The sequence below is a fragment of the Acinonyx jubatus genome, chromosome B4, assembly GCF_027475565.1.
Source record: "Acinonyx jubatus isolate Ajub_Pintada_27869175 chromosome B4, VMU_Ajub_asm_v1.0, whole genome shotgun sequence".
Classification (NCBI taxonomy): domain Eukaryota; kingdom Metazoa; phylum Chordata; class Mammalia; order Carnivora; family Felidae; genus Acinonyx; species Acinonyx jubatus.
In genome coordinates this window covers 76,153,583-76,177,151 of record NC_069387.1, presented here as the reverse complement: position 1 = coordinate 76,177,151, position 23,569 = coordinate 76,153,583, and the positions used below count along the sequence as shown (strand labels likewise).

The 23,569-nt window shown below is 46.0% G+C and overlaps 2 protein-coding genes across 8 annotated transcripts in view; both read left to right on the top strand.

Annotated features, from left to right (window-relative positions):
- Positions 1-1,860, top strand: part of TFCP2 (transcription factor CP2) — a 46,963-nt gene extending 45,103 nt beyond the window's left edge. For 2 of the 4 annotated variants that reach the window (XM_015065716.3, XM_015065718.3), the window contains exon 15: positions 357-1,860. In XM_015065716.3, coding sequence (XP_014921202.1) covers positions 357-391 — 35 coding nt within the window. In that variant the 3' untranslated portion in view covers positions 392-1,860. Of the gene's footprint in view, positions 1-353 lie in introns of all 4 variants that reach the window. The other 2 variants (XM_015065715.3, XM_015065717.3) reach the window with 1 other exon arrangement.
- Positions 1,861-8,725: 6,865 nt separating this feature from the next.
- On the top strand, positions 8,726-22,635 carry CSRNP2 (cysteine and serine rich nuclear protein 2). 4 transcript variants are annotated; one of them, XM_053226241.1, is made up of 6 exons: positions 8,726-8,985; positions 12,890-13,055; positions 13,781-14,017; positions 15,742-16,001; positions 19,519-19,815; positions 21,624-22,635. In XM_053226241.1, exons 3-6 carry the CDS (start codon positions 13,867-13,869, stop codon positions 22,545-22,547), a joined length of 1,632 nt encoding a protein of 543 aa, XP_053082216.1. In that variant the 5' UTR covers positions 8,726-8,985; positions 12,890-13,055; positions 13,781-13,866; the 3' UTR covers positions 22,548-22,635. The 4 variants fall into 4 exon arrangements, with proteins under 4 accessions (XP_053082216.1, XP_026891946.1, XP_026891949.1 ...); XM_053226242.1 differs by lacking the exon at positions 8,726-8,985 and adding an exon at positions 9,078-9,094; XM_027036145.2 differs by lacking the exon at positions 12,890-13,055.
- The last annotated feature ends 934 nt before the right edge of the window (positions 22,636-23,569 follow it).

Here is a 23,569-nt window from a genome sequence, read left to right as displayed (position 1 = left end):
CTCCTTTGAGGAGAGAGGGAAGGTGTCGACCACCATATCTGAAGTAGAAAAAGCGATGTCCTTAGAGATTGGCAAGAAATCAGTTCATACAAAAGGAACCGTCGCTAAGAGTGTAAGTGGCGACTCTGCCCTTCTCTTCCACCTTCCATGGACAAATGAGATTGAGGCATGCTGTTTTCATAATGCATATTTATTGTAAATAGTTTGTGGTAATTAACGAGTATGCTGCCCTTTGTCCTGCTGTTTTTTTTTCTCCCTTCTCAAGAGAGCCTTAGTGTATCTTTTTTTCTCCTGCTGTGTTTTAAAGGTGACTAAAGATTCTTCTTTCTCTCTCTCTCTCTTTTTTTTTACAGCAGAAACCAATGATAGCTATCATATCATACTGAAGTAGGTGCGGGGCATTCCATCCTCAGTGGCTGCTGCTTCCTTCACCTCTTGGAAGCTTCCCCCCTGAAGGGAGTCACTCGCTAATGGAGATTTGAAGGTCTGCAGGAGCCTGACCCATCTGACTGTGTGTGGGGGAGTCCAGGCCGTGGAGGCAGAACCCCAGCCATCTGTCGGCCCAAGCTCTTGTGGCACACACAGATTATTGCCCAACACCCATTTCTGCAGCTGTTTCTTAGTTAAAATTTATGGACCCTGTTGTTGTTGAATATCATTAGAAACGCCACACCATTTAGGGTGTCTGTAGGGCATAATGATGATGAGAGTTGTGTGATGTTTCATGGAAAGATGTTAAATTTTGTGATACGGAGCCATGTAATTTTTTTCTAATATAAAAGTGAACATCTATATTCCTAAGACTGGATCCTCAGTCTCTTTGCATCATACATTCTGGCTTTTGCCACAGTTGGCCCCTGAAAACCTCACCGACGAGGGGAAGTACAAAGATAGAATCGAACTTTTCTTTTGGTTGCTCTGTACTGCCAAGACTAATAGTTTTAGCTAACATTTACTGAGCATTTACTCGTGCCTGTTAGTGTGATAAAATCTTTAAGTGGATTACTTTGTTTAAATCCTCTCTGATAGACCTACCTGAAGTAGATAATAATGATCCCTAATTGAAGCTGAGGAAGTGGAGCCAGTAGAGGGGCTAAAGAGCTTGCTGAGTGACGGGCAGCTCGCCAGGAGTGTCGCCGAAATCCAAACCCAGGCAACCCGGCTCCTTTTAACCGCCAGCCATTCCTGCCACCCTTGCCATACCCTGTGTTTGCCGCTGTTTCTGACCGTGGCTCTTCTGCTGGATAGGACATAACACCGATTGAGAACTGAGGAAATCAACCACTGAAGGGGACAAACCACACCTAAATAATGCTGAACAAATCAAGACCTACAAAAAATGAGAACACAGGTGGTTTTTAAGCATCATCACTTATCAGATTCACAGACATTGAGATGGTGAAAAGGAGGGGTCATCTGTAACTCCCCAAATTCACTGTTCTTGAATGAGCTTCTCAAACTATTTATTAATGAGTTTGGCTAACCCCTGCTTTCTGTTTTCCCCTCTCTGCATCTTTTCTTGGTAGAGAAAGTTCTTTTATTCCTGTAGTGTTCTTTTATAGAAACTTTATAAGAAATTCATTCCGATCCCATCCCATATATTTTTGTTCTTCTTAAAGCGTGTGAGCGTGCGTGCGTGTGTGCTGTGCATGTGTGTGCATACATGTGTGAGGCTGTGGGTCTTAATTTTTTCACATGTAGAGTTTTATCCCTTTACAAATTATGTTGAGGTGAAAAAAGATAATGTTCAAAGATTCTGTAATGGATTTGGATCTGTGCGTGTGTGTTTTTAAAGCATTTGATAGAGTTTAAATGTTTTTATACAGAGAATTTTGTTCATTAAAATCAACCTGCAATATGGTCTGATTTCTTTTGGTTTTAAACAAATTGAAAGCTTTGAAACTGGAAAATGAGGTCAAGTGACTTTTTAAAACTGGCCTGTGCAACAACTTGACATTGGACCAAAATATTTTTTTAGTGGAATTACCAGATGTCCCTGTTCCAGGGGGACATTTCTGGTTGTGTTATGTTCCTGGGACTGTTCTTTGTTTCAGGGAAGTCCATTCCCTCCTCAGCAGGCTGCTAGTATTTTTGTTTTTTGGTTGTTTTCTGTTCTTTTTGAGAGAGAGAGAGAGAGAGAGAGAGTGTGTGTGTGTGTGTGTGTGTGAGAGAGAGAGAGAGAGAGAGAGAGAGTGAGTGGGAGAGGGGCAGAGAGAGGAAGAGAGAATCCCAAGCAGGATCCACACTGTCAGCACAGAGCCCAACGTGGGACTCGAACCCATGAACCCTGAGATCATGACCTGAGCTGAAAGGAATCAAGAGTCAGATGCTCAACTGACTGAGCCACCCAGGCACCCCGGTTGGTGGTGGTGGTGTTTTTTATTCTGTCTGAATATTAGGCTGGAGACTTGGACTAGATGACCTTGAAAGGTCCTTTCTAAATCTGAATCTTCTTTACTGCAAATGATATATATAGGATTCTTTTAATGTATTTACTACAAATTACAGTTACTGATTTACTTAGCGTTAGAGGTTTTTAGAGTAGTCTTCATATTTATTATAGAAATGAAATTTTTTTTAAGAAATGGGTTTATATAGGTTTGCAATCAGAGATCCTTGAATTAACCAGAAAATTGCTTAGGCTTTCTTTATCTCCAAAAAGTATTTATAGTGCCAATACTATATCATTGGTAAGACATGGTATAGTGCTAGGATGTTGTGATTATTCAACTTGCTTTTACAAATCACATCTGTTTACTATTGATCCTTTCAATTAAATGAAAAATCTAAACTAGCTTTTATTATGAAAATAATACACAAAATGATAAATTCAAACAATAAAGAGGCATATAACTTTTTCTGCTTACCTCCTAGTCCTACTCTAAGGAGGTAATCCTTACAAAAAGTACTCCCCAGTCCTCCCTCCCTTTCTCCCTCTCATTCTCTCTCCCCCACTCCCCACACAAATACACACATGGGCTCATGTTACACTAATGGTATGCAATTTGCTTTTTGAATTTAACATATCTTGAACATCTTTCTATCATTAGAATTTATAATTCTGCATCATTCTGTTTTAAAAATAGCCATTCCCAAGGGTGTTGTTTAGGTTAAGTCCGTTTGAACATGCATCTTCGTAAGTTTTCTGCATGTACCTCTATGATATATTCCCAGAAGTAAAATTTACTGGATTTTATCTTTTGAATAATGTGACAGTTAATACATGAACTGCAGTAGATGGTTTAATGTTTTTATTAAAGTGAGGGTATTTGAGGAGAATGGTTAGATTTTAGGCCCTCCTGAGAAGTGGAGTAGCATCCTATTTGATTTAGCATTGTGTGAACTGTTCCCTTGAAGTGTAATAGGTTCTGTCTACAAGGATCAGCTGTATAAAGACTTGATAGTTAACAGGGAGTTGTTGGGAGATAAAAGGCGGGGAGCGGGGGGAGCCATTGCCCTTCTCCAAGGATTAAGGACTAGTCACTACATAAATACAGCTACTAAATAAGATTGCCCAATATTATGGCCTAATAAGAATGTTTACATAAATTATTTATTCAGGAAGCTATTTAAATGGGGAGGGGAAATGGAGATGGTCCTAATATCTGGAAAGAGATTACACTACAACCAACACAAGACAACCAGAGTCAGAGACGTGAGAAAGTGAGGTCCACACAAGGGGGCAGACATTCTGATGCCTGGACATCAGGCACAGGTAGGCACTGGGTATGTTGTGAAAGGTAGAGCGTGATCTCACCACTGGGTCAAATGAGCATGGGGAAGTTTGGTGAGTAAAGAAGGCTTGGCAAAATAGAACTAGTCATTTCTTGTATTTTCCTGTTTTAATATACTTGTTTAATGTTTGTTTATTTTGAGAGAGAGCGCACATGAGCAGGGGACGGGCAGAGAGAGGGAGTGAGAATCCCAAGCAGGCTCTGCGCTGTCAGCTCAGAGCACAATGTGGGGCTTGGTCTCATGAACCGTGAGATCTTGCAGACACTTAACTGTACAGAGCAACCCCGTTGTTTTGAATTTATGCCTAATGGAGGAGTGTTCTGAAAACCGTTTGTATCCCCAAATATTTATTCTTAGCAGGTCTTTTGTGTAGCATTGCTGCAGAGATTTGGGCCGTCTTGTAAACTGTGAAGTGAATGAAGGTTCGGCATTGGGTTTTGAAAGTAATACAAATTTGGGGTGCAAATATTTGAACTCAAGACTGAGCTTACCCCTCTTCACTGTAGCTTTTTTTTCTTTTGTCCATTACCTAACAATTTCAGATAGCATGATTAGAGAGCTGAAGTTGACCTGTTTTATTATCTTACCGAATTGTTCGACTTCCTTGGTCATGGGTGGTTCCTCTACAGGAATTTGATCTGTTGTGTGGCCTCTATTGGTCTGTTATGAGAACTCCAATCTCAACAGAAATGGCACAAATGCCCCACCTAGCTGCATCATTTGTATACTAATTCACACAGTACCTTCCATCATTCTTCTATTTCTCCTAAAAATGACCTCTTTTCTCAGTTGCACTCTTCCTAAAGCTAGAATATTTATTTTTAGTTTGCGATTCAGTTTGTTTTGTTATACAAGCTCCAAGGCTTAAATGGGGAAGAATTTACTACCACTGCAAAATGGAATGAACTGGAGAAAAAATGCCCTATGTGACATAAGATTAATGCCATAAGCGTCTGTTTCTTTCTGTACCGTTAATATTTTATTTCTTTTATTGCTTCATTTAATGACCTTGTATTTTACTTTGACCTTAAACATCCATCTATTTCCACTTCTTCCTCTTTTTCTTCATCTTTCCTTTTCATTTCTAGATCTCCTCTGTGTTGTTCCTTATGTGCAGGGGTCTACTGAACAAATTGCACCTAAGTCTAGCATTTACACTCTCAAAATCAGAGGTTTAAAGTTCTATCGGAATTAAATTTTTCAGTTGGATTAATGTGAATTAGAAGGAAACTTGCTATTTAATTTCTTTTAATGTTTACTTATTTTTGAGAGATACAGAGTGCAAGAGGGAGAGGGGAGAGGGGCAGAGAGAGGGAGACCCAGAATCCAAAGCAGGCTCCAGGCTCCACTCTGTCAACACAGAGTCTGACGCAGGGCTCGAACTCACGAACCATGAGATCATGACCTGAGCCGAAGTTGGACAGAAACCTGCTATTTAAAAAATACTGTTGTATTTATATTATTGCACTGTTTTGTACTGTAGGGGTCTTGAAGGGCATGAGTTATAACCAGTTATCTCTCATGGAATCTATATTTTCATATATTTGCGTAAGATGAGGTAAACCTTCCTCATTTTAATCGCTACAGATTCCTGTTTTCTTCGTGAATTCTAATGTCTGATTTTTCATTTATGTTTCCCTACACATCTTTGTAACTTTGCTCAGGCTTTCATTCACTTCCTTTAGGTTTGTTAAGCTTGCCCTCTCTAAACTCACTCCTGCACTCTACCCCCTGATTGTTTGCTTTTTTAAAGAGGATGTGTGTTGTGCACGTATACAGATCATTTTGTGTGTGTCCATTTTGAAATCTTCCTGAATCATACAGCTTTTTTGTTGTTTTATTGTTTTATTTTTTAATTTTTTTTAACGTTTTTATTTATTTTTGAGACAGAGAGAGACAGCATGAACAGGGTAGGGTCAGCGGGAGGGAGACAGAATCTGAAACAGGCTCCAGGCTCTGAGCTGTCAGCACAGAGCCTGACGCGGGGCTCGAACTCATGGACCACGAGATCATGACCTGAGCCGAAGTCGGCCGCTTAACTGACTGAGCCACCCAGGCGACCCGTTGTTTTATTGTTTTAAATTGCCATGGCACTTTCCCCCAGATTTGTGCATCCTGATCTCTTTTTGTTATTATACTGGTTACTTAGTATTTACTTACTGTACTGATCTCTTTGTACAATTAGTCACAAAGAGGTACCTGCCTTTCTAGATCTGGATTATAATTAAATGTAAATTAGTAAAGTAATGTTAACTTTAGGGCTAAATCTACAGATTGACTCTTTTTCTCTAAGAAGCTTAGCACTTAGTATCCTCAGACCTATTAATTTTCAACCCACCTGGAGAATGTATTTTTCTTTTGGTGGTAAAGAATAGTTGATACAACGTATACTTTGGTGTCAGATAAGGCTGTTCAAATCTTAGGTCTTGCTTTTCCTGGATGTGACCTTGAACAAAATACTCTCTTAAACCTCCACTTTCTCATCTTAAAAAGGATATAATACTTAATTCATAGGATTGTTGGGAGATTAAAAAAGGATAAGGAGTATAAAAGTTTTACTTTGTATCTAGTACACATTTCCAATTTCTCAATAAACTCAGGATACTACTGATTACAAGATCACCTCTACATGTAGACATAACGGGCAAGACAGATAGGTAAACACTGCCCAGGACGGCCAATCTGACCTTTGGTTTTTATCTGCAGCTGCTGTTGCTGATTGTATATCTTCCTGTTTTGCTTTGACCTTTTTGCCCCCCAAACGAACCACCCATTTGTGATTTGTGCCTTCTGAGCTGGTTCATACGTATGTTGCAGTGTGGTTTGGAACAAAGCAGTAACGCTTAGAATTAGACACTGAATGCTATTAGCATTTCTTTTCACTTTTCTTTGTAGTTTCTATTCTGCATTTGAGCTTCCTGGTCACCATTTGCCCTCCATAGGCCCTGCTTAGGTGGGAGCAAGAATTGCAATTCTGGGTGAACTGGCACCACTGTAGCAACTTCTCTAGCGATTCTATCGAGACAATGAAATGTGATAAATAAGTGACTCTATGATAACTTATCATAGAGTTGTGATGTTTGTAACAGGTTTAGATGATCTTCTGACTGACATAGAGCTTATTGCCAAGTTGAATTCTGCTATCTTTTCAAAGGCTGTGCTAACTTTGGCTTGGCTGACTCCTGATTTGGTATCATAAATCTACAAATCATGGGCATTGAGGCTGATGGTACCCTGATGAATTTCCATGATTCAAACTGTGGATGGTTAGGCATATGAGACACTTTTTTAGCCTATCCAACATGGCCTTATGGCTGTTATTTTGTAACTTTGCATTCACTGACTCTACAGAGTGGTCTGGGGCTTTCTCCTGTTACCTGTGTGTCCAGGAAAGACAGAATCATGAACATGTACGTAGCACTGACTGCATTGTAAACATTCATACTATATTAACTATTTAATCTCCACAAAACCCTCTAAGATACATACTGTTCGCCCCATTTTGCAGATACAGAAGCTAAGGCAAGAGAAGTTACCGTACCTTGCCAAGGGTCATACCACTACTGAGTGGAGGAGTTGGGCTTGTATCTAGGCAGCCTGGTTCTAGATCACATGTTATATCATACCTAAATTTCAGCAGATAGGGAGCCGATCAGTGCATGGTACACTAAAGACTGCTTTTTTGTGATCTGCCCTTTCATCTTGCACTGTTGTTTCCTAGCCTCATGGAGCCTCTGATGTCACCAAGGCGAGAGGACTGGAATTTTTGGCATTTTGTCCAAACCAGCCAACTTCTCAGTTCTAAGACTGAGATGGCTTGGTAACCATCTGGCTCCATAGTTCTTGGTTGCAGTGAAGACTGCACTAGGCTATGGAACCAGTCTCACCTGAGTTTAAATCCTGCCGTAAATATCCAATAAATATGCAGTAAATATCTAGTGAGTTCCTAAATGTCAACTACCAGGCTTTGTACTGAGTGCTCAGGATACAGTAAACAAAGCAATTCCTTGCTCTCATGGAATTTAGTCAAGTGAGAGAAGGACTGAAACATATACATCAGGAGGTGAATGCTAAGAAGAAATATAAGTCAAGGGGATAGAGACTAAGCATCATTTTTTTCTTAATGGTTAGGCAAAGTCTGATATGGGGACATTTGCGCAAATATTAAGTGGAGGAATATGTATGTGGCTTGCTAGCGAACATGTTTTAAGGAAAGGGCCCTGAGCTGAGAGCATGATTGTTGAAGGAACTGCAAGGACAGGAGGGGAAACGTAGAAGGAAACAAGATGACAGGATGGAGGGGAGGCTGGTAGGAAGAGAGGATGTTATCTATATCTTGTACGGCCTTAGAAGTCAAAGAGACATACATAACGTCTATTCTGAGTGAGATCGGAAACCAGAGTGTCCGTGGCAAATGACATATAACTTGACTTATGGGTTTTCGTTTTCCCCATCTTAAAAATGAATTGCAAAGTTGTGAAGATCAGAGACCATGTAGGAATACTTTTGACATAAAACACTTAAATCAACCAGTCAATACGTATTGCAGTGCTCAATACATTGCATTTTCTTCTCCATACCTTGGGTAGGCTGCAGCATGTCATGCTGCTTAAGACTAAGTTCCCATGAGTGCGCATAAGGGGGATTATGTTCTTTAGGCATAGGAGAGTGGTCCTGGAGAAAGAAAAAGCGGAGCTTTAGATGGAGATTCGTTTAGTCATTGAAGATCTGTAGCTGAGGTTGTCCCTCTTCCTGTTTAAAAGGCTGCAGCGGCGCCCAACTCGCTCTCCCAGGGTCCACTGCAGCAGAGACACCTCCTCCAAAGCCTGTTTGCCGGCGACTTTCGGCTCTGTGCCTGTCGCCGCCTTCAACTCCCGGCATGCCGCGGGCGTGGGGCCGACACGTAGACTCCATTTCCCAGCATGCCTCGGGGCTCGGTCAGGACGTGCCGGCGCCTATAAGAGCCAGAGCGCTGCGGCCGGAGCCTATTGTTAGCCGGAGCCGGGGCGGTTCTGGGCGTCTGCTACCGGGGGCGCCTGAGTTTGCTGGAGCCGCCCGCCCTCCGCCGCCTGCCGGCCGACCTGCCCACCCGCCCTCCCTCCCAGCCCTGCCGCCCTGGGAACTCCCCGACCGTCGCCGCGGGCCCGGGACTCGCTATCTCCTCTCTCCTTCCCACCCGGGCTAGGGCGGCGGCGGCGGCAGCGGGGGCGGCAGAGACCATCACGGGAGGAGGCAGCTGCGGCGGGGCCGGTAATGGGCCTGGGGGTGCGGGGCGGAGGGTGCCGCCTCGTCCTTTCTCGGGATCGGCCCTCGGGCGGCTGTGGAGGAGTGGTCAACCCAGAGCTGCGCGGATGGAGGGGTCAGAAATGAGGGAGGCTCGGACGGGAGCGGTCGGGGGGCGGGGAGCCAGGGCGCCGCTGGGAAGGGAAAGAGTCGGAGAGGCGTGGGAGCTAGGGGCACGGAGGACGCGGGCCGGAACTGCGGGGGCAGCTCGGGGGAGACCGATGGGCGGCTTGGAAGCTGGCAGGATTGCGGATGAGGGTTGAGTTCGGAATGGAGTGGAGATGATGCAGGATGGAGGGAAGTGAAGGAAGGGGAGGGCGAATAGAGGAAAATGTGGGAGGAGTGGTTGGGAATTTGTGAGTAGCAGGCAGGAAGGGATGAGGAAGGCTGGGCAGGGGCTGCAGACGATTGGAATGAGCGGGAAGGTTAGCAGGAATCAGAGAAATGGGTTGGGAGCTGAAGGGTTCAGCAGGGGTGTCCATTAAAGGGAACTGATGCCTTGACATGCCCTTTCAGCTCAGGTTCCTGATGTCTCCCATTTTTCTGGCGTTGTGGGGGAAAACGAAAGCATCACTTGCCCTGGTTGCTAGCTCGATCGTTTTTTCACAGGCCCAAACACGCAGCTGACTGCCATCCATCCCTTTTAGTGCCATGGTCTTATTTATTTTTTTTTTTTTGAAGGGGTTAGAGTGGCAGCGTGACACGCAAACCGTTCTTCAATATGAAATGTTGGAAGTTATCCCCGAGAGACACAGTGTCCTCTTGTCCTGCAGTTTTCAGTTTAAGGGAAACCCATAGTTGATTCACATTTTCATTTTCTTCACTGACTTTACATCTTGCTAATTTCCAAAGCCAGGAGGATGTTGGTGTGTGCCAGAGTTATCAATGACTGGATATCCTTGAGGGTTAGTGGTTCCTGCAGCATCACCTTCCTCATCTCCCACAAAGATCTTGTGTCCTCCATACGATGGTAGTTTAGACATGGGAAGCCAAATTCTAACCTTGTGTCAGTGAATGGGGGGGGAGGGAGGGAGGGTTGGAGGGACGCTTCCTTAAAATACCTAGTTTAAACAGTATGTTTGCACTTAAGCACTTTATATGTTCATAATCCTGGTAATCACAAGGACACATGGATCCAAGGAATTGATAGTATTTGAGAATCAGCTGCAATATCTTGTAAAAGGAGAAACAGGGTCGGTCGTCTTATTCAGGTTTATCCTAACAATTAGCAGCAAGCCTTCCTTCCTCTAACCCAGCTATGGAAGATAACCCTGACGATCTTACCAGAGATTTTTGTCTCTTGACCTTTAGTAGAAGGTTGGGTTCCAGTGGAGTGGAGAGGCTTTCTCCCATGAGATATGCCTTGTCTCGTCATTTTATACTCATTTAAGAGAGAGGCCTTTGTTACCTAAACTTGGCGAATACACTCTGAACCCACAAAATTATTTCTGGACAGTCCCTCTTTTGCTAGTCTCACATAAGCTGTTTTGGTTTTGGGGGGAGTGATAGGAATCCTACAGATGTGAAAAGGCTTAGATCTAGTACTAAAATGCACATATGCTGTAGATCTTTATTTGGTGCTAGCCTAATATCTTCTACATACTCTGGATATGAGTTATTTCATATACCTTTGAGAAATACTCAGACACACTTGAGAAAAGACCATAAGGCAGAAGTATGTAGCCAGAAAGTATCAGCTGACCTTTCATTTCACTGTCATTAAAAAGCTTTTATAGAGGTTTGCATTGTTTTCTCCAAAAGCATTTGTTGTTTGAGTTGGTCATTTTGACAGTTAACTGTCAGTTATGACCTGCATTTCCAGTCTCACCTTCATTATTTCTGTCTGGGTTTAAGTGCTTGGAGTGTAACTTACAAGTGTTTCTCTTATACACAGGCATTGATCCTTTGCCAATGAATGGTTGAGAGAGGTGGGCATGACTGATTTCTAATTGTGGTTTGAAAAGAGGTTGATTTGATGAACTGGAAAGTGTGGAACCTATTCTAGTTGCTTCTGTTGCAAAGAAAGGTCTCTTCAGGCCACTGTGGGAAGTGGATGGGAGGTTTGTTCTTGATGCCCAGTGAGTATCTTTGCCTGACAAGTCGAGTTCACACCAGAGTTGGGTAAGGAAGGCTGGGTTGAAATTTAAATTTCTATTGGTTGTCAGGACAGAGTTGATGGATTTTGTGTGTATGTATATGTATATGTATATGTATATATGTGTGTGTGTGTATACAAATACATACATGTATTTGTATATATAAATATATGTATAAAATGGAGTGAAAAAGTGACGCAGACAGATCCTGGGTAGCGTTAGGAGAGCTAAATCAGTATGCACATTATTTACACATAGAGCCGTAGGTTCAGATTAGTCTCCGGCGTTTTAAGGAAAATATCTTTCTCCTAGGTTTCACATCCTTTCTTTCTTTTCTTTCCCCCCCTCTTTCTTACCTGCCTCTTACGATTGCCCAGAAGCCACTCTTCTAGAAGTGGAAGTGGGGAAGACCTAGAAAAAGGGGCGAAGGAGAATGGAACAAGTAGCCAGCAGTCCTCGCTGCACCAGAGGAAGTGTTACCCCTGAGGGCAGCTGGGTTAAGACAGCGAGAATTTTAATAATAAAGATGATTTTGGACCAAACCCAAACTCATGCAGGGCATAAAGAGAAATATTCAAAGGGAGCCCACAATACTGGAAGCAAAGGGACACTGGAGGAAAGACCAGGAGCGCACAGTTTGCTTCCGGTCAGAGATCCCCTCATGCTTCCAGGCTGAGGAAAAGGCCACCTTCCCAGTAGCAACACTAAAGATACCAGTTAAAACTGAAGCTGGACTGAGGCCCTTTCTCAAAAGAGCAGACTTTCAGCTCAGTCTGAGTTTTTATGTGGTTGATAAGATTTTTAAGTGGGGAAGAAAAAACTCGGTTCAGTGGTCAACGGTATTCTTTCTCTCTCTCTTTTTTTTAAACATCACCCACATAAATTCTCAGTCGGAAAGATTACCTCCCAATGTCGAATGCAAGGAAGAAATTTGTTAGTTAATAGGTATCTTTAAACCTAGCTGAAATCTTAGCCCATTAAAGAGTCCTTGGCGCTCTCCATTCTTAATATGTGCGAGGAACGTGACCTCTGATGGTAAGATCAGTAGCCCGAAGAACAGAATCGATACTTTGGGCTCCTTTTTGAATTTCATTACAATTCTTATCAAGCACTTGGTTATTTTTTTTTCCTCCTGGCCAAGTGTATTTCAGGAATGTGCTTGTCTAGACCTATGATGGCTGAGGTTTCCTAGGTACATCTTGTGACTTGAATACAGAATTTTGATGAGATCTGCATAGAGAGATCAGGAAATCTCTTCGCTAAAGTACTCATTAGGTCTGGTTGACTAAGTAGAGCTGATCCAGGAGCAGGCAAATTGCTTCCGAGAGACTCAGTCCAGAAAAACAGCTCTGTAGCAGACAGCTTTTGACACCACAGTATATTCTGGGTAGCTGCTCTGCAGTAATGCAGCCCTGTCTTTCTGGGCAGTGTTGTTATTCCTGCTGCATAATTAGCAACTAGTGAGATCATAGTCTGGGGAGATTCTGGCATTACTGAGGCAAAGCAGGGAGGCTTCGTATCGTCACATGTGGCTCTGGCTCTGACAGCATTTCTGTTTCGAGCAGATTCATATTCTTGGGAACTTAGGTCCAAAGATGGAGAAGGAGAGAGATCTGTACCTGGGAAGTGGACTATCCCTCGTGTGGCACGTTGAAAACACTGCCTGCCGTATTGACTTTACCAGAGTCAATTGTCACTTCTCTTGCTATTTGTTTTCCCCTCGCTGGTTTCTTTACAGGGGGCTAAGATTGTAAAGCTAAGTTTTCCTCGCACAGGGGATGATGACAGACCGGCCGAGCCCTATTTTATGGAGCTCTATGAGATCGGAAAAGCTTCTGGGTTTCGAAGGCAGTGCAGATTCTAATCTTCAGTCCATTCTTTACAACCACATTTGATCTTTGTAGGAGGCCGGTGAGAATCTTCACCCTTGTGAAGATCTAGGTAAAGTGTTTCCCTGGCTTCTGATACACTGTGAAATTTGGGGCCGAGAGCAGTGTTTCCCAATGTGCGATCCAAGGCTCATGTGCCCCCCGAGATTATTCCATAATCGGGTGTGTGGAACACTGCACTAGCTGTGGGCTCTCACGCTTCACCGTGCTCGTTGGCATAGTCAAGGCCTTCAAGCTATCCTCTCACAGCGCTTTTCTAAACTGTTTGGACACGGCAGTCCTATTTCCACGTAAGGCTATTCATATCCATGGAACTAGTTTATTTAATATACACACTTTGGGAAACGCCAGGCCAAATTTTCCCTAGGAGAAATAGTTGGCTCTCGTTTAGGTTTAGGCACAGCCTAATTCTGCCTTTGATCCCCAGTCCCTCCTCCTGGCCCCTTGGGAGAGCTCTCCCGTGTGAGCACAAGAGCAGCTACCGTTATCCCTGGGCTAGTGAAACCCAGAGCCCAGCTGGCGTGGAACCAAAGGCCTTCACTCTGCTGGGAAGGGTGCTGCTGTTACTCATCTCATTATTCTGAGAGTGACTGGGACTGAAGGGAAACATAAGTAGGAGAATGTTGGCCAGAATAGGTAGAGAAATGACCTAGTCGCAAGAGACCAGACATCAGTGCTAGCTCAGGGACTTTCTTCATTTGGAGAGCCACGTGTATAGACTTGGGAGGGAGGTCTGTCTCAGGACAGGAGTGCTGATTCCTCTTTTCCCCTGGGCAGAATCCTAATGCGCCCGGCTAACTGGTGGTGAGCAGGGGCTTTGGGGCCAACGCCGTGGGCTCCCCAAGGAAACCCCTTTGAAACCAATGGATGCATTCACGGGCTCGGGTCTCAAGAGGAAGTTTGATGATGTGGATGTGGGCTCATCAGTTTCCAACTCCGATGATGAGATCTCCAGCAGTGACAGTGCTGACAGCTGTGACAGTCTCAATCCTCCTACAACTGCCAGCTTCACGCGTGAGTGAGCCCCTCTACCCCCCACCTGCACCCACAGCCCCCCAAGCATCAGAGCCCATTGCAGTCCTTGCGACTGCTTCTTCTGTCCAGCTTGGGGATTTTCCCTTAACCATAATCTTCCTACTCTTAGCCCAACCTCGCTCTTTGGAGGACTTCACTGCTCTAATATCACGGACTTAGGTCTGACTTCCTCTAGCTGATTTTCCTTATGCCATGTTTTACAGGTTCCCAGGAACCTATGGGCTGAGTTAAATTGAAGAAGTCCAGGATACTACCCTTGCCCACCCGAGTTCCACACAATTGTAGCACTAGTAGGACATAAATGCTTACTGCCTGGACAACTGGGGAAACTCCAGATTTCTTCTTTTTTTTTTTTTAATTGTTTAAAATGTTTGTTTTTGAGAGAGAGAGAGAGAGAGAGAGAGACAGAGTGTGAGTGGGGGAGGGGCAGGGAGAGAGGGAGACACAGAATCCGAAACAGGATACAGGCTCTGAGCTGTCACCACAGAGCCCAATGTGGGACTTGAACCCACGGACCGTGAGATCATGACCTGAGCCGAAATCGGCCGCTTAACTAACTGAGCCACCCAAGCATCCCCACATTTCTTAATTCTTATAGCTCAATTAATTTCTTGGAAAGAACTTCCACATGAGAGCGGGAGAGGGACAGAGGAAGAGGGAGAGAGAGAATCCTAAGCAGGCTCCATGCCTAGTGCAGAGTCCCACGCTGGGCTCGATCTCACAACCATCTGGTCATGACCTGAGCAGAAATCAAGAGTCCAACACTTAACTGACTGGGCCACTCAGGTGCCCCAGAACTTCTGATTCTGTAGATCGGAGGTTGCCTATGGACCAAATCTGGCCCACTGCCTGTTTTTGTAAATAAAGTTTTATTGGAATACAGCCACACACGTCGTAATTGATTTCATGCTACAGTGGCAGAGTTGAGTAGTTGCAGCAGAGTTGCAAAGCCTAAAGTATTTACTATCTGGCCCTTTAAAGAAATACAGCATCCTCTGCTATAGATTATACACACTGTCCAATAGAATTTTCTCTTATGATAGAAACGGTCTAGGGGTACTTAGGTGTCTCAGTCAGTTGAGTGTCTGACTCTTGATTTTGGCTCAGGTCATGATCCTGGCATTGTGGGATCCAGCCCCATGTTGGGCTCCATGTTGAGTGTGGAGCCTGCTTGGGATTCTCTCTCTCCCTCTGCCCCTCTCCCCCACTTACACTCTCTCTTTCTTAAAAAAAAAAAAAAAAAAAAGTTTTACATCTGCACTGTCCAGTATGATAGCCATCAGCCGTACGTAGCTGTGAGCACTTGAAATGTGATTAGTGTAATTGAAGAGCTGAATTTTAAATTTTATTTTGAGTAACTGAAATTTAAATCGCCACAGGTGGTTACTTGCTGCCATACTGACTGAAGCTATATAGATTGTTACATCCTGAAAAGATGGCCTAGATGTCCTCTTCCCAGCTGATGTCCAAAATTAGATGTTGTGGTCATCTGTGTGGGTAAAGTCAGTCTGGAGGCAGTGGTTCGGACCAGCTGATGTTCAAGGCCCCTCCCAACTGTGCATTTATGACGTGACGATCAGAAGTTTCCCAAGGTTCAGAGAGCACTTTGGACAACAGTGGAGAGCCTAGTTGAATGAGAAAGAACGAGACCGCCAGGCAGGCCGTTCCTGGGTTAGTAACACTGCTCTGTGCTCCCTTCTCAGCCACATCCATCCTCAAGCGGCAGAAGCAGCTGCGGAGGAAGAATGTGCGCTTTGACCAGGTGACCGTTTACTACTTTGCCCGACGCCAAGGCTTCACGAGTGTGCCCAGCCAGGGTGGGAGCTCTCTGGGCATGGCCCAGCGCCATAACTCCGTGCGCAGCTACACGCTCTGTGAGTTTGCTCAGGAGCAGGAGGTGAACCATCGGGAGATTCTTCGTGAACACCTAAAGGAGGAAAAGCTCCATGCCAAGAAGATGAAGGTGCCTAAGGGGTCTGGGATCTGGTATTTAACCGCGTTCCGAGATAAAATGGAAAACCATCTGGGTCTCTGGATTCTTTATTTATTTGTTTTAAATTTGTTGCCCTCGGCACGTAGAAATTCCAGATCTTTTTAACGAGACATCCCAGATTCGGAATCCGATCTCAGTCTGAGACACCATTGTTCTGGTCTCTGGCGGGGAGTCTACACAGGGTAGCAAAATGGCTTCCCTAGAATTCCCTACCCTCAGCAGATTTTTAAAAAGTTTAAAATGTGAATATCTACAAACATTCGAGTCTGCCACCCTTGGAATCTGAGGAAGCACAGTGTTTCAGTTTCTTGTCAAATGATCATCTGTTGTCCCAATGCCCAGAACGGGTTTTAGATCCTTTACGTTCTCTGATAGGACCCTGCTGTTTCTATAACCCCCGTCACCTCGAGGTGATAGTCTTTTATGTGTAAATGACAGTGTAGCCAAATAGTTCTTTCACTGTGGATGGTCCCGGGCCTGCCGCTGAGGCCGCGCCAGCTCTCGCAGTGTAGGAGAGCAGCGCTGGAAGAAGACCCGTCTCTCGCAGGATGGCTCTTCACAGCTACCCGTTTGCTTTCAGCACTGCCTGGCACTCCACAGCCGTGTTTTCCACCAGGCCGCAAAAAGGTCCCCCCGAGTTCCTAGTTCCAAACTTGGAGAACACTGCTTCTGGCCCGGCCAGGTTTCTTGTGGGCCCAAAGCCTGCTGACCCATATTGAGACAGGTGGCTGCGTTATTTCCAGGGCTGCGGGTGACCCCCCGATGAGCCACACCAGATTGTGGTGTGGTCAGAGAACTGACGGCAGGGGATGTGGACTAATGATACCCCTTTCCCCCAGTGAGAGCCGTGTCTCCTTCCCTCAGTCTACTCCCAAAGCCTTACACCTGTTTTTCTAACTGGAATGACATTGAGGCGTCCCTTTCTTGTGTCTGAGGAATTCTGTCACTGACCCTATCACCTTCCTGCTGCTATAGCAACAGCTGGGGAAATAAACACTGTTCTCGTCATTTGCGACGAAGGCTTTCTTCCCTTTCCGTAGAAGAAACCCGTCTCCTAAATCCGGTAGAGGCATAGCCTGTCACAGCAGGATTCCATCCTGTTCTGTGCCCCCCCCCCCCCCCCCCCCCCCCTTGCAGGATGTCTAGGGACAGAGCTCAGCAAACTCCGGGCTGGCAGAGGATTCCTCCTTATTAGCAGACTCTGCGAACAGCAGCACTGGTGGCAGCTGGTACATCTTTCTGTGTCAAGAGAAAACCCTGCCTTTGCCCTCCCCAGGTCCAGTTTGCTCTTAGAAAGTTTTCCTATCTTTATTTAGCGCTCTACAGGGGAGACTGTTGATCTCAAAGATCCATCTTTTGCATGGCCCATGTGCCATCTGATATTTTTTCCTTTTAGGCTGCCAACAAAAACAAAAAAACTGCTGGTGCTCTGTAGCTTTGATTATATATAATTTTTCTAATATTTCCATTAAAAAATTTTAAATTTATTTTGAGAGTGCACGCACACGCGTGCGCGCGCGCACACACACACACACACACACACGTGGGGAAGGGGCAGAGAGAGAGGCCCAAGCAGCCTCCATGAAGTCGGTGCACAGAGCCCGACATGGGGCTGGAACCCATGAAACCATCAGATCATGACTTGAGCCAAAGTCAGATGCTCAACCAACTGAGCCACGCAGGTGCCCCAGTTATTTTTCTTTTTAATTTTGGCCTTTCATTCCTTTGCAGTGCCTTATTATGGGTAGTATGAATTGGGAATCTAACTTTTTTTTTTTTTTCCCCAAAGGAATATCCAGTTGTCCCAATACCATTTAATGCCAGAGGACTCTTCTCACTTGATTTGAAATGCCACCTCTATCGTGTTACATCCTTACATTTGTGTGGGTTTCTTTCTATTGCATCTCTAGCTTCTTTCCCTTGAGAGGACAGCGAGAGGGAGGGTGAGGAGGAGGCCATGAGGAGGAAGCCATCCCCAGTGAAATAGGCAGGGGCGATCCCAAGGTCTGCAGAAAGGCCCCTCATCGCTGGTCTGCCTGGTACAGAAAAAACAGACCAGGAACCCCCCAGAAGCACCACTGTATTTGTCTCCTCTGTCCCACCTTCCCACAAACAAACACAACAGGTGTGGAGCTTATTAGCCAGGCCTATTGCATCACGTCCCCCAGGAGCTGTTCCTTTACCAGCACCAATCTGTGGCTGTCTGATGAAGTAAGCCAACCCCTCCAGTAGCTTGGCTCTCATCCTGCTAGTAGCTTCCAGAGCTCTGGAGATGATGAGGTCTCATTTTCTTCACTCGAATTCTCTAGTGAGTTTTCAAAACTTATTCAGCCAGCTTGTCTTCACACTGTCCTTCCACTAAGACTCCCTTTTCTGGCTGGCTATCCTTCTTAGCCCAGAGAACCCAGATTTCTGCCTGTAGATGGTACCTTAGTGCTATATAAGCCACCCTGCCTCACATACTGCTTTTCTTTGAAATCAAATAAAAAAGTATCAGGAGAAAGAATTGTTCTAGACTGTGGGCCGGAAGTGAGAGCTTTCTTTGGTAGCCATTAACAACTTGCTCCTTTTTTTTCCTCCTCCCAATGAAATGAAGCTCTTCTGTATATGTAGATCGTTGTTGACACTGTGAAGATTTAGGCTCGTTGACAAAGACCCGGTGGCCTTGTACTACACTTGAGTGTAGTCTTCTTCCCAGAATGTGGTTTTGGGTCCTTTGGGGGTACATATTGAAGGGTGTTTTGCAACGTTCTCTATCCATCCAAGGAATATCTAGCCATTGATAGACCTTCTCCTCCCTGTGTTAGAAGGCAAGTTAGCTGAAGTTAAGGGACACAAGTCTGGGAATGGAGGATATATTCGTGGAAGAATATTATCTTCTAGGAGGGAGGATGAGACACAGGTTTTGAGAAACTTTGATCTACCAAGGTGATACCCGGTGTCGACAGGAAGGTGTTAGAACTACAGAGCTACATAAGGCTTCCTGCCTTCCTGCTCTACGTTTATTCTCTTAAACTATCCAATATGGTAGCCGCTAGCCACACATGGCTATCTTTTTTTTTTAAGTTTATGTTTGGGAGAGAGATAAGAAGCACAAGTGGGGGAGGGGCAGAGAGAAGGAGAGCGAAAATCCCAAGCAAGCTCCCCACCATCGACGCAGAGCTCAGCGCGGGGCTTGAACTCGTGCACTGTGAGATCATGACCTGAGCCGAGACCAAGAGTCAGCCGCTTAACTGACCGTGCCACCCAGGCGCCCCATGTGGCTCTTTATACTACACTCGATTAAAGTGAAATGAAATGAAAACGTTCAGCTTCTCATTTGCACTATAGCCGCATTTCCAGTGCTCAGTAGCCACACGTGCTATGAGCAGCATGGCCATTTCCATCGTCGCACCAGGTTCAGTTGGACTGTGCTGCTCTAGACACCCACTGTGAGGAGGTGCCTGCAAATACTCGAGGCTAACCTGTCCTCCCTGTCTCCTGGCAGCTGACCAAGAATGGGACGGTGGAGTCGGTGGAGGCCGACGGCCTGACCCTGGATGATGTTTCAGATGAAGATATTGACGTGGAAAACGTGGAGGTGGATGATTACTTCTTCCTGCAGCCCCTGCCCACCAAGCGGCGCCGAGCCTTGCTGAGGGCTTCGGGGGTCCACCGCATCGATGCCGAAGAGAAACAGGAGCTTAGAGCCATCCGCCTGTCACGGGAAGAGTGTGGTTGCGACTGTCGCCTGTACTGTGACCCAGAAGCCTGTGCCTGTAGTCAGGCTGGGATTAAATGCCAGGTGAGTCCAAGTCGGCCTGAGAGAGCATATCTACTCTAGAGTCTGGGGGACGTGATGCGGGTACCCATGAACACGGGAGGCCGCCTGTCACCCGTGGGTGGATTCCCTGTGAGTGTGGACACTCCATAGCTCCATAACCCTCCTCCACCAAGGAGAAAACCAAGCACGGCAGGATTCCTAGGCTATGGAGACAGCAGTTACCTTTTCTGTGTTTCTCACCTCAGAGGTGATGAAGAGGCAGCTGTCCGCAAATGGGGGAACAGGGAACAGGGGTTAGTAAGTTTACCATTAGTAGCTATTCCTTAAATATTGATTTCGTGAGATAAAAGGAAGCAGAGAGCTGAGTTAGGCCTTTAGATTTTATCTTCACTCACAGGACCTCTACTCCAATTTTGTAAAACTCAAAGTAATTCTCGGATCCTGTAATTTAGGATCAAACTTGGCCTGGCAGAGGTTAAGTCCAGGATCTTAAGTTCAGGATCTTTTTTTTTTTTTTTTTTTTTTTTTTAGTTTCTAAAATTAAAAAAAAAATTATTTATTTTGAGAGAGAGAACAAGTGAGATAGGGGCAGAGAGAGAGGGGGACAGGATCCAAAGCAGGCTCTGTGCTGACAGCCAAGAGTCCCACATGGGGTTTGAACTCCAGAACTATGAGATCATGAAGTCAGACGCTTAACCAACTGAGCCACCCAGGCACCCCTTAGGTCCAGGATCTTAAAAGATAGAAGACCTCATTCCCCACCTGGCCTTCTGACAAGGGACAGGTTAGAAGGCCTAGCCCAACTGAAAAGAGTAGTACCATCCCAGAGGATGAAATCTACCTGGAACTTGTAGGATGTGGGTGCTGGGTCCTTCTGGTTGAATGGATCCTAACCAACCTTTTGTTTAATTTTAGGCAGGTAATAGCTCTAGCTGATCTGGCCAAATACTGCTTTTCAGAGTGAAGTCCTATAATATATCATTCTGTTTTACAGTCCTGAGAATAGTCCTAAGAATTGGACTGTTCTTAAGACTGGAATGGAGAGTTCTAGAAGTTGATATCATAGAAAGACATTGTGTGTTTGTACATATTTGCTGATGTTATTTTATTTTGGGGGGGGGGTGCTTTTTTCCTTTTTGGGATCCAATAAGGAGGTAGAGTAGATCCCCTTTCCACATATTTCTGGTCTATAACTGTTTCAGAACTAAACTGGCCAACCATCAGGGAAAAATGAAGCAGGCAGTGAAAAGCTGGTCATTATTTTGTTGGAACTGTCACGATAGCACCTTAGCAAACTAAGACACTTTCACTAGTTTCCCTGGAATGTATCGATTGCTTTGGACCGGCTAGATCTACTTCCTTTCCCATGCCTGTCGTTGCAGAAGGCACTAGGCTTGGGCCCCAGCCTTTGTCTTCTCGACACACCAGGTAAGTTCTGGGAAAGTCTGAGGCACAAAAATTTCTTCCACTCTGAGAACTGTCAGCATTCAGAGAGGTGGTCTCAGGACTTTTTAACTGGAAAGGCCCTTTGACGTGATTTTTGGCTACACTTTATTTGGAAGAGGAAACAAAGCCTTGGAGAGATACAGGACCTTCCCGAGGTCACAACTGCTAACTAATGGCTGTGCTGGAATCAGAACGCGAGTGGTCTGAAAACTACCACCTCATGCTCTTAGGTCACCACGTTGCACGTTTCGCTTTGAATTAGTTGTTCCTCTTGTAAGAAGACCTCAAATCCCAGCTGCCCGTGTTTGCCAGCTGACGTCTCCTATCTCCGTTATTAAATCTGCTGGCCTCATCTTCCCTCAACCTCCTTGTCCCCTCCTCAGGTGGATCGCATGTCCTTTCCGTGCGGTTGTTCCCGGGATGGCTGCGGGAACATGGCGGGGCGCATTGAATTTAATCCGATCCGGGTCCGGACTCATTACCTCCACACCATCATGAAGCTGGAGCTGGAGAGCAAGCGGCAGGTGAGCCGCCCGCCAGCCCCGGACGAGGAGCCCTCACCCACCGCCGGTTGCAGCCTGACGGGAGCCCAGGGCTCCGAGACACAGGACTTCCAGGAGTTCATTGCTGAGAACGAGACGGCGGTCATGCACCTGCAGAGTGCAGAGGAACTGGAGCGGCTCAAGGCAGAGGAAGACTCCAGCGGCTCTAGCGCCAGCCTGGACTCCAGCATCGAGAGCCTGGGCGTGTGCATCCTGGAGGAGCCGCTGGCCGTGCCCGAAGAGCTGTGCCCGGGCCTCACAGCCCCCATCCTCATCCAGGCTCAGCTGCCCCCGGGCTCCTCCGTCCTGTGTTTCGCCGAGAACTCAGACCACCCGGCCGCCTCGGCAGTGAACAGCCCGTCCTACTTGAACGGTGGGCCCCTGGTCTACTATCAGGTGGAGCAGAGGCCAGTCCTGGGGGTGAAAGGAGAGCCTAGCGCGGAAGAAGTCCCGCCTTCTTTCCCCAAGGAGAAGGATCTGAACGTCTTCTCTCTCCCGGTTACCTCACTGGTGGCTTGTAGCCCCACAGACCCAGCTGCCCTGTGTAAGTCAGAAGTGGGGAAAGCGTCCACCCTAGAGGCGCTAGTGCCCGAAGGCTGTAACCCTGATGAGCCTGAGAGCGAAGACTTCCGCCCCTCTTGGTGCCCCTCGAGCCTCCCCTTCCGCACGGACCATGAAGAGGGCCGTGCGGTGGAGAAAACCTCACAGCAGAGTGAGGACAGGCCCCCTGAAGATTCTTCCCTAGAACTCCCTCTGGCAGTGTGAGCCGGGGATGGAGATTCTGCCTCTGACCCATTCTCTATTTATTCCCTTATTTTATCTAACACCGTTTCAAAACAAAACTGTAGAAGCAGCTGCTACGCCCATGTTATTTTATCGGGGTCTTGGGGGGATGGGTGGGAAAGAATCGTTTGTACGAGTATTTTTTAAAGGGTAAACAGAACCAAGGAGACCGGTCCCAGCTGGATGTGGGGAGAGTCTTGGGGCAGAGGAGGCCGCACAGTGCTGAATACTGAGCTTTCTGGGCCGTTGGAACAAAGAACGAGGATCTCACAGGAGAAGCTGGGTAATTCGAGCAGCTGTTCTTTATGTAGGGACCAGAACGCAATAATTTGAACAGCGTGGCAAAGCTCCCTTCTCCTTTCCTGAGCTCCAGGTGGGGAAGAAGCTCAAGTTTTCTCATCGGTCACCCTGATACCCCACTTTGGTGCATAACGCAGTTGGAGTACCATCTGGCCAGATCTAGAGAGGAACGGGTAGAAGGGTCTCTGCTTCTGTAGAAAACCTCCAGAATTTAGAAAAACTTAACCTGCCTTCCCTGGCCCCCTGTTTGGTAAATAAGTTAATATTTGACACGTTTGGTGTCCTCCGACCTGTTCCCCACACTGGGGATTCCTGGTCTGTAACTTGAATTCTTTCTTTCACATGTTCTTAGGTACTAGAGTTAAACTTGCCTATTTGTCTCCCCCACCCCCTTTCTTTTTCCCTTGAAGAAAAAGCTAGATTGGCTGGGGATGTGGCCTAAAGAGCCTGAGGCTTGTGCCTGTGTAATGCCGGCTCCGTCAGGCAGCTTCAGGCCGGGGCTCACACGTCCCACAGGAGGCATCTATGGAGCATTGCCTGTGTCCGAAAGAGGCAGCCGGAAAAGGCTGCTGTCTGCAAAGAAGTGGACTTGATCTGTGCCATGCTTGCTTTTTCACCCAGGTTCCCCCCGCCCCGCTCTGGGAGGTTTGAGCTTTAAAGGAATGCAGGACGTGGCAGTCTAAAGTCACCAACTAGTTTTTGTC

Coding starts and splice junctions, on each gene's coding strand:
- CSRNP2 (XM_027036145.2), top strand. CDS start 13,867: ATGGATGCATTCACGGGCTCGGGTCTCAAGAGGAAGTTTGATGATGTG. Junction 14,018..15,741: donor TACAACTGCCAGCTTCACGC/GTGAGTGAGCCC, acceptor CTCCCTTCTCAG/CCACATCCATCCTCAAGCGG. Junction 16,002..19,518: donor TCCATGCCAAGAAGATGAAG/GTGCCTAAGGGG, acceptor GTCTCCTGGCAG/CTGACCAAGAATGGGACGGT.